At 65.2% G+C, this 9,784-nt stretch overlaps 1 protein-coding gene across 1 annotated transcript in view; it reads right to left on the reverse strand.

Annotated features, from left to right (window-relative positions):
* Positions 1–462: 462 nt before the first annotated feature.
* The window catches only part of MUC2 (mucin 2, oligomeric mucus/gel-forming), a 24,065-nt gene continuing 14,743 nt past the window's right edge, over positions 463–9,784 (reverse strand). The window contains exons 31-50 of the mRNA XM_035013769.1: positions 9,582–9,769; positions 8,430–8,606; positions 7,925–8,154; positions 7,439–7,613; positions 6,773–7,020; positions 6,006–6,189; positions 5,526–5,748; positions 4,733–4,911; positions 4,295–4,368; positions 4,091–4,181; positions 3,969–4,000; positions 3,094–3,268; positions 2,790–2,894; positions 2,598–2,638; positions 2,337–2,459; positions 2,151–2,249; positions 1,386–1,514; positions 1,228–1,267; positions 802–928; positions 463–700 (exon numbers count right to left, since the gene is read on the reverse strand). Coding sequence (XP_034869660.1) covers positions 463–700; positions 802–928; positions 1,228–1,267; positions 1,386–1,514; positions 2,151–2,249; positions 2,337–2,459; positions 2,598–2,638; positions 2,790–2,894; positions 3,094–3,268; positions 3,969–4,000; positions 4,091–4,181; positions 4,295–4,368; positions 4,733–4,911; positions 5,526–5,748; positions 6,006–6,189; positions 6,773–7,020; positions 7,439–7,613; positions 7,925–8,154; positions 8,430–8,606; positions 9,582–9,769 — 2,878 coding nt within the window. The remainder of the gene's footprint in view (positions 701–801; positions 929–1,227; positions 1,268–1,385; positions 1,515–2,150; positions 2,250–2,336; positions 2,460–2,597; positions 2,639–2,789; positions 2,895–3,093; positions 3,269–3,968; positions 4,001–4,090; positions 4,182–4,294; positions 4,369–4,732; positions 4,912–5,525; positions 5,749–6,005; positions 6,190–6,772; positions 7,021–7,438; positions 7,614–7,924; positions 8,155–8,429; positions 8,607–9,581; positions 9,770–9,784) is intronic.

Consider the following 9,784-nt stretch of genomic DNA (forward strand, 5'->3'; position numbering starts at 1 on the left):
TCAAGCCACACGTGTACACCCATGTGCACACCCAGGTGCACACGCTTGCCCGGAGCTGCCGGGCCTCACCAAGGGGAAAGCCCTGGAAAGGCACCCGAGAGCCCTTTTTTGCAAACTCAGATTGGGAAGTCCTCCTGGAAGGGGGCCTCCTGTGCCGTGACACGCTGAGAGCAGGCCAGGGCTTTCGGAGGTAGCCTAGGGAAGGTGGTCACTGGGGGTGCCCTCTCTGGGCCTTCTCCGTCCACTCGCCCCGTGGTAGCCACCCAGACCCTCGGCACCGACTGAAACACACCAGCACAGCGTCTGCCCAGGTTTATTTTGGAAAGCAAAGACTTGAACAAAGACTCCGAAAATAAATACCCGCAGGGAGGAGGTCCTCTAAGCTGAGGAAGCTCAGAGGGTCAGCGGGAGGGGGCGTGCGGAGGACGGTTTCGGGGTGGGGGCTGGACGGCGGGGCCCTGCTCAATCCCTCCCCGGGGGCAGGCCCCTGGGGCTGGCGCCCCGGGCGTGGCGAGAGACGCGGCGCGGGGCCTGCGGGAGCTCACACACGGTGTCCCTACACAGGCAGCTCTCGATGTGGGTGTACATGTACTTCAGGGAGCGGCCATCAGGGCAGCTCAGCCGTACCTCTCGCTGGCTGGTGCGCGCCTCCTTACAGCAAGAGCAGCGGCGGTCCAGGGCCTGGGCCCGCGCCGAGTACCTGGGGGAGGGCCGCGGTGAGGAGCTGCTCCCTGGGGCGCGGGACCGCCCCGCCCCCGCCCTGCCACCCCCAGCAGGGCACACGCAGGGCCTGGGACTCACATGACAAAGGTCCCACAGAACCCAGAGCAGGAATTCATTGTGACTTTCCTGGTGCAGCCGGAGTAAGAAATTTCCTTGGTAACGGGGACGGTGGAACAGTAGATCCTGGTCTCGTTGCGAGGGATGCCTGGCAAGAGGGGGTGGAGGCTCTGGGGTGGGGGCTCCACACCTTCAGGGGGCCTACAGGTTCTTCCCTCACAGCTTCTTCTCCCTCCCCAAGCGCGCCCGGCCTCAGCCACCCCCCAGCAAGCAGGGCACCCCAGGTGATGCCCTCAAGTTTAGCATCCGGTGGAGAGTGGCACAGAGGGGACAGGGATCCCAGGACACGGCGCCCTGTGCCTCTTCCCCCCGAGGGTCCCAGCTGGAGCTGCCCTGCCTGGCCGCACCTTGTGCCCTGGAGCCTCCCTCCCAGCAGCCTGCACTCACATTTCTTGCAGCATCCGTTGGGCATGAGTGTGATGGAGCCCTGGAGGGAAGGAGAATGAGCCTGGCATCCGGGACTGCCCCCTGACAGTGAGCACCCCCCTCCTGCCACAGGGTGGGAAGGGACAGGGACTGGCCTGGCCCTGGGGACCCCCACTCACCGGGAGGCAGATGCTGGGGTCAAAGTCAGGGCAGGTGACGTTGGAGACGGAGGAGATGAGCTGGTTGTGGATTTTCACGCAGCTGAAGAAGGTGCAATTGTTCGTGGGGTCGTGACTTATGTCCCCGGGCTGCAGGGCACAGGGCAGTGTGGTGAGGCCCAGCAGGAGGCCCGGCTGGCAGGCCCAGAGCCGCCAAGCAGGTGACACCCAGGAGGAGCCCCGGGACAGCCACCAGCCTCTAGTTCACAGACACGTCCACATCCTAACCCCCAGCACCTACAGATGTGACCTTTTTTGGAGAAACGGTGTTTATAGATGTGATTAAGTTAAAAATCTCAAGATGAGACCATCCTGGATTACACAGGTGGCCCTAAATCCAATGACCAGTGTCCTTATAGAGAGAGGAGGGGCCACGGGAAGATGAGGCAGAGAGTGGACGGATGCGGCCACAAACCCAGGGCCGCCTGGAGCCCCAGAAGCTGATGAGGCAGGAAGGTCCCCCAGAGACTTTGGAGGGAGCATGGCCCTGCAACACCTTGAGCTTGGACTCGGGTTCCATGCTGGGAAAGTCAGTCATTCCCGGTGTTTCCAGCCCTAGTCTCTGGTCACTTGTCACAGTCGCCCCAGGACCCTTGCACAGCCGTGCCCAGCCCTGGGGAGACCCAGCCAGGGGCAGCAGGAGTCGTCCCAGGCCTCGCCCACCGCTCCAGGTCGGCCCCTCCCGAGTCAAGAGGCGGACGCGAGCAGGTGGAGCTCCCCGCGCACCTTTAGGATCATGTTCTCCATGCTGGGTCTTTTGATGATGCAGTGGGTCTGCTGACACTTGCCACAGCACTCCCCAGGGACGTCCACCAGCTCAAAGCCCTGCGAGACACGCAGGCTCAGGTGGGCGTGGGGAGGGGAGGAGCCGGGGGACAGGCGAGGGTGGCTCTTGGGGACGGGGTGGCTTACGGGGCTGCAGGAGTCACTGCAGTGCACGTGGGTGCAGGAGATGACGTTGAGCTGTGAGCTGCTGTTCCTGTCGCTGGTGCAGACACAGTCCTGGCACTTGGAGGAATACACTGGGGACCCGGGCTGAGGGCACAGGGAGGGCGGGTGAACAGGGCCACCTCCCACGCCTCCCGCCCGCCTGCCGGAGGGCTGCCCCCACCCCGGCACCCTGCCCAGCCTGAGAGCCTGCCCGGGACCCCCACCCCTGGGCCCAGGGCTCACCTGGTACTCAGCATTCCCGTGAACGCACACACCCTTGGGCACTGGGAGGAATAGAATGGGGACACGGGTCAGGCTGGCCTGCCTGGCCCCGCGGCTGACACCCAGCCACCGGACGGCATGGGCACTCGGGCCCGGGGTGGGTGTGCGTACCGTGTGGAGCGACCCCGCCCGCAGTTCCCAGGCCCCACTGACCACAAGAGTAGGACGGACAGCACTTCCCAGGACTGGCCTTGCTGCTCACTTCGAAGCCCAGTGGGCACTTGGGCGGCAACCCCTCACACAGGCTGGTATTGCATTCTGGGGGGAGGGAGGGGGATAGTGGAAAGGGCGGGGCCTGCGGGCAGTGGCCTCCCCCCTCCACACCCAGCTCGGGGGGACGGCCCAGCCCCCACAGGCCCCCAAGTCAGAGGCGTCCTGGCTCAGCGGGGCGCTGAGGACAGCCGGGGGTGGCGGGGTGAGCCCCAGGCACCCAGCGCTGCCCGGGGGGCAGCCTTACTGCAGGTCGTGATGTTACAGCACATGTCCGCCGGGTTGACCTCCGTGACCGGGTAGGTGCCGTCCTCCGTGCAGGTGACCGGCTCCTGGCGGCACTCCTTGGGCTGGCAGATGATGCCGCGCCCGCCCTCCAGGCACACGCAGTCCTTGCAGTCGAACTCAAAGTGCTCCCCGAACTGCAGGGAGGAAGTGGGCGGGCAGGGGTCGCGGCGCCAGCCCCCTCGGCCACGTGCCAGGGCCGCCCCGCAGCACTGCCCGTGCCCAGCCAGGAGGAGGCACCGCGGTGGGCGTCGCACCAAGGGTCCTGTGGGAAACCTGTGCCCTCCCCACCTCCCAGCACGTGGGGCCATGTCGCTGGCGCCATATAGCCATGACCTGCTCCTGGCATTTGCCTCCACGGGCCCAGCACACAGCAAATGCGCCACTCGTGTGGGGGGGTTCACGGAATAGAGCTAAGGCATTGGCCACGTGTGGGAGACACGGACAACACTGCGGTGGCGAAGATGTCATCTCAGGTTTAGATGGAGCATCAAGTGACCGACCGGTGGTTGGAATGAAGGGGTGGGTGGATGGGTGGATGGATGGATGGACAGTTGGACAGACAAAGGGATAGATGGATAGTTGGGTGAGTGCATGGTTGGGTAGAAGGAAGGAAAGAGAGAGGGAGGAGGGAGGGGTGGGAGGAGGGAGGAGAGGGAAGGAGGTGGACGGGTGGGTGGGCGTCCAGGGGACACCCCTGCTGGCTCAGCCTTCCGGGACTTAAATGACATGACTCAGGGTTTGAGACTCCCAGACTCTTGTGTGCAACCCACCCTAGCCCCCCAAATTCCGGGCTTGTGGGTGAACCCCACCCCAGCACCAAGAGGAAGGGCCTACCTTTCTAGGCACATTGTCAGGTCCCACACAGCCTGGGCAGGGAGAGAACACAGTCCGTTAGCAGAGCCCGGTGCCGCAGGACTGGGGTGGGTTTCGCGGAGCAATGAGGACGGGCAGCATACCACACAACTCCACACAGATGTCGAATCCTGGGGCGTAGTTCGTGGTGCCCTCGGGGCAGAAGCAGCCTTCCACCAGGCCGGTGCTCTTCTGCTTTAGGAGTCTGCGGGGGGGGGAGGGCATCATGAGATGGGTGTGCGCACGGGCTGGGCCCCGATGCACAGCCTGAGGGGCGAGCCCGCCGTCCCTGAGCACCTTGTAGCAACTAAGCTAGACTCGCAGGAGGGCTCATCTGCAGGACCACAGGCCCGGTACTCCCTGTGAGGCGGGCACGTCACCGCTGCAGGAAGGAGACAGGACTCAGAGGGGCCAGAGTTGGGAGGGAGGAGCCCGTGGGCCCCCTGGCGAGGGACAGGCCTGCCCAGCCACTCCCGCGATGGCTGAGGGTGACCGGCCACCCAGTGCTGCCCACCTCGGCCCCCCACGCCATCCCTGAGCTGGTACGCAGGCTGGCCGTAGCCCCAGGCCCCCAGCCCTCCAAGCCCGCCCTTCTTGCCACCCCAAGGCCCAGGCCTGCTCTCCCTGTCCGCCCGGCCCTCCCACCCTGGTGTGGCTTCAGGCCGGGCGCAGCGCCCAGTGGAGCCCAGAGCCCCGATCTGGCCTGCGGGACCACAGGTCTGGGGCAGGGGCAGCCAGGCACGCACAGCAGACCCCGTGGGTGTGGTTCCGCCAGTCGATGCAGACGTTCGCCTGGGCACAGAGGGTGGCGTAGGTCTGCAGGCTGGCGCACTCCAGGCCTGTGCCAGGCACAAGGCAGCTGTCGAACATGCAGGCTTCGTAGTAGTGCTGGGGGTGTACCAGGGCGTGGCATGGGGCAAACAAGCTGGGAGGGAGGGGGGGCGGGTCACACTCTGGCCGGCCCTCCCACCCGCCCAGCACCTCCGCCCGGCTGCCCTCCTGGAGCCTGGCTCAGCCTGCATCCCACCGAACGAGTGCCCGTGGGCAGACCGTGGTCGGAGGCGAGGGAGCTTCAAGCTCAGTGGCTGCCAGGTGCCGGGACACCCGCCTGCAACCCTGGCAGAGGGCCACCCAACCTCGACTTGCACACCTCTGGGGACAAGGCCCTCGCTCGCATGGCTGCCAGCTTTGGGGGTGCCTCCCTGACCCAGCCCTGAACGCTAGCTCTGGCCCTGGTCAGCCGCTCTCCATAAGGCCCGCAGCTCAGCCGACCCTGCCGAGGCAGGAGAGATCTGGGAGGTCAGAAAAGGCCCAGGGATATCTGACAAGACAGCTCAGCCCCGTAGACATCAGGAGCCCCCGCCCTGGGCCCTCCGGGACCCAGCACCTGCCCATGGTGCCCTGACTTCCCTCCGACACCCCAGCCCCGTGCTCAGCCCCCTGCCTCGGCGCCTCTCTGCAGACAGGCGTGCGGCACAGAAAGGGGAGAGGTAGCCGCTCCCCGAGACCCCGCAGTTCGTTAGTGACGGGCAGGGGCACCTGTCTTTCATGAGCTCGCAGAGAGGAGAGGTGCAGTCCCTGTGGGAGGTGGTGCTGCCCCCCGGCGGCGTGATGGTCGGACCCTTGGTGGTGACTCTGGTTTGGGGACAGTGCGGCTTGGAGGGGTCGTTCACCATCCACTGATCCGCTGCGAACTCGCAGCTGGCAACAACCTCCCCACTGGGCAGCACGCAGTCGTCCGCGGTGTTGTTGGTGCACGTGCCTGTGTTGGGAGGAAGCCCACGTCGCACCAGCACCCGGCCCCACACCCCCCTTCTCCAGCCCAGGTCCCCCGGTGACCATCAGGCCGGGGCCGAGGGCACAGACCAGACAGGACTCCCACTGGCCTCTTCCCACAGGGCCCCGAGCCGGGGACCCGGAGAACCACCGCTGGGCTGGCAGGTGCTCACACCCAGCCTCCCCCCAGCCCGAGCCGCCCTCCTCAGGGCTGCAGGGAGCCCGCAGGGCCGAGGGGCTCACCACACTGGCCCTTGGTGTTGTTGCCAAACAGGTGGTAGGGCAGCCTGATGGAGAAGGAAAGTCCGTTGTAGGAGATGAGGGCGCCCAGCTCGGAGATTCCCACCATGTAGTTGATGCCAGACTGGTACACATGCAGCTCACTCTTCACGTAGGGCAGGGCCACCACCTGCCTGTTGACCTGCACCTGTGACCGGACACCCGGGGTCAGGACAGCCAGCAGGGCAGGCGTGGTGGCCACTCACCTGGGGCCCCGCCCCGGCCACCTCAGGAAACAGAGCCTCCTGGGTCCAACAGGGGTGAGTCGGGGCAAGCTGAGTCTTCAGAGAGCACCTGGGATCACCCCACCCCTGCCTGTTTTCAGGCCTGTGCGTCCAGTGGGGGACCTATGCCTGGCCCCTGCCCTGGTCCCTTCCCCACTTCCTTTCCATTGCTCTGGGCCAGACTTGTCCCGGCCGGCCCCTGGGGGAGGTCGCAAGGACACTGCGCTCAGAGGCCCCTGGAGTCGCCGGGGGTGCATGCCGAGGGCAGAGTTCCCCAGGCCACAGGAACCAGCAACCCCACGTGAGTGTGTGCCCAGTGCCTGTGCTCGGGAAGGGGGCTTCTGCCACAGAGACCTGGGACTAGGGCAGGTGCTGGGAGCATGAGTGGGGGAGGTCAAGGGGCCCCTGAATGCCCCTGGAGGGCCTGGAGAACAGCCCAGTCCCCTGCCGAGTGAGGAACCCGCCACGGGTGCATCCCGCCTGGGTGTCCTCGGCCTTGCCACGCACCTGAACCTTGATGGGCATCATCTGCAGCGTCTTGATCAGCACCTCTTGGAACTCGTAACGCACAATGAGTGCACGGGGGCAGGACACCTGGTCGTTGACGTCACAGTGGTAGTTGTCGATGTAGACCCCGAAGTTGTCCAGCGTGGAGGCGACCCGCTCCACCAGCACGTACGTGCAGTTACCCTGGTAGCTGTAGTACAGCCCATCGAACGTGACGTAGTGAGGGTCCCCCCAGCCTGTGCAGTAGCCTGAGGAGAGAGCTCCGCTGAGCCACACCGAGCCCCGGGCCGGGGCCGCGCCGGGGGCAGAGGCTGGTGGGAGCCCAGGGACAGTGGGAACAGCAAGCAGGAGTCAAGGGGGCGCCGCACATTCCGGTTCCTGGGGCGTGCGGGGCATGCAAGCCCGTTCTGTGGGACGGAGCCCCGCCTTGGAGCCAGAAGGCCTGGGTGCCGAGTGCCGCTCTGCTCCTCCAACCCCGGGAGCAGCTCATTCTGCACAGGTAGCTGTGCTCCACCAGGCAAGCCCCCCACCTGGACCCCCTGCCTGAGATGAGGCGCAAGGAGGAAGCCCACCGCAGGCGGCCATCACGTCCAAGGACCTCGGGCCCTGCCGCCCCCCGCCCACAGAGGGAGAAGGCGGAGGGTCCTGCGGCGTCAGGGGACTTACAGTCGCACTCCCAGTGCTGGCAGCAGTCGTGGGGACCCTTGACGAGCACGGGCTGGAGGCCGTTGGAGCAGGTGGGCTTGGGCGGGACCTTGCACTCCATCTCCACGAGCTCCACGGTGTTGTTGTACTTGCAAATCGCCATTGTGCAGTTACACAGCCACCACGTCTCGTTCTCCTACGGCAGGAAGGGCGCAGGATCAGCGGGGACCAGCCTGGACCCCCCCCCGCCCCGCTGGAGGCTGGGGCACCGGGCACCCCGAGCAGGAGGCAGCTCACTGAGGCAAGGAAGGCGTGGGTGAGAAGTGGGGGGCTCCAGCGGACCCTGCACCCAGAAGGCTGCTAGAAGCCTCAGTGGTGGTGCAGGGCGCAGGGACAGGGGAGTCTCGGATGACCAGCAGAGAGGCAGTGCCTGGGCTCCGGATACCTGGCTGGTGGGTGAGTGTGCTCAGTGCCAAGGGGACAAGAAATAGCCCGCGGCACACTGACCTGTCTGGGAGGATCAAAGTCTGGGCACGCAGGGGGCTTGGTGGTGGCCGGTGTGCTCGATGCTGTGGGCGTGGGTGGTTTGGGTGTTGAAGTGGGTGCCAGCTTGGAAGGGCTGGGTGTTGGGGAGGGTGTGGACGGGCATGACCAGTTGAAGATCTCGATGGTGCAGGACTGCGAGCAGTTCGCATAATAGCAGGTGCCCCCGTGTGTGCCGTTGTATACCATCTCACCTACGAGGGGAGAGAGACCAGTCCTCCACTGTCCAGACAGGGCTGGCCACCAGGGCATGCGGCAGGTCCCACGAGGCCACCACACCCCACTCCCCTGATTCACGGCCACAGCAAAGCGGGCCTGACCACAGGGACAGCCGCCCACACCCAGCATCCAGCTTCCCAAGTGAGCTCCTGGTTTAGACTGACGCCTGACCCCCAACCACTGGTGAAAGCAGAGACCAAAGCCCCACCAGCCTCTGTCGCCCGAAAGCCAGAGGGAAAAGCTTGGGTACCTGGTGCGTAGTAGGTGTCATTCAAAACGCAGCAGAGGAGCTGAGTGGAGGAGATGACTGAGCCCGTGCTTATGGTGAGGTTGGGGGTGGAGATTGGGGTCAGTGTAGGGGTGGGCACATGGGAGGTCGTGGGGCTGGCGGTCTGTGGCCTGGACGGTGTGGGCGGTGTGGAGGTTCCTGTGGTGGTCGTTGACACAGTCGTGGGAGTGGGCGTGGAGGGGGCTCCTGGGGTGGGCGAGGGGGGCCCGGTTGTAGTTTCGCTGGTGGGGGTGGTCTTTGAGGAGGTGGGACCGGAGGTCTGCATGCCTGTAAAAATGAAGGTTTCAGGTGGGAGCTCATAGCATCCACTCATCTGAGAGACCACAGGGGCCCGATGGCAAATGCAGCCACCTCGCAGAAAACCCACTCAAGCCGTGGCATGTGGCGTGGAAAGGCCGACGTCCACTTTCCTGGCTCTCGGTCTCAAGGTAGGGCGAGGCGAGCAGGGCCCACCATGCAGTGTTAGGTCCACAGTGGTGAGGCTAAAGGGGTTGTCACAACACCGGTCCGTCTGAGATTATGCTGACCAGCTGCCCTCTGAAGCCCCATGGGGAGGTGCTGGCAGAGGTGGGGGACAGAAGGGGGGTCTCCCAGGGCACCTGACAGGAGCCTCCATTCCCAGCCCTGGCCCCACATGCCACAGTGGGGCCCCCTCCCTGGACTTCTTTGCCCATATTGCCCATCACACAGCCAAGGATTGAGGAACAAGGACCTCAGGAAGCTGTGCCTGAAGAGACATCTTGTGGGGGGCAAGTGGGGAGCTCTCTGCTCTGCCGCCCACACCTCATGTCTGAGAAGCTGTATGGCTCCCAGCAGGAAAGCTTGCTCTCCTAGGGTTAGGAGGACCCTGAGCACACCACTGGCAAGCACACCAGCTCCGTGGGGCTTATGTACCTGGAGTGCTGGCAGCAGGAGTGGGCGGAGAAGGCGAGATGCTTCCTGTGGTAGTGCCCTTTGTTTCTGTTGGCGGGGAGGGCGACAGTGTGCTGGGTGTCTTCGTGATTGTTGGGGTGCTGGTCAGAAGCGTGGTTGATTCTGTGGAAGGAGGAAAGATGAACTGAGAGTCTGGAGGAAAGGAGGGCTCAGGTGGGGGTTTTGGCATGGTGGTCTTACCTGCAGGTTCAGTGCCCGTGGTAGTGGTGATGGTCGGGGTGCCCGTGGTGGTGGTGGTCGTCGTGGTGGTTGGGGTGGGTGTCGGGGTCGGGGTGCCCGTGGTCGTGGTGGTCGTGGTGGTGCTCGGAGTGGTGGTGATGGTGGGTGTCGGGGTTGGGGTGCCCGTGGTCGTGGTGGTCGTGGTGGTGCTCGGAGTGGTGGTG

The sequence above is a fragment of the Mirounga leonina genome, unplaced genomic scaffold (assembly GCF_011800145.1).
Source record: "Mirounga leonina isolate KUSES-001 unplaced genomic scaffold, KU_Mleo_1.0 Mir_166, whole genome shotgun sequence".
Taxonomy (NCBI): domain Eukaryota; kingdom Metazoa; phylum Chordata; class Mammalia; order Carnivora; family Phocidae; genus Mirounga; species Mirounga leonina.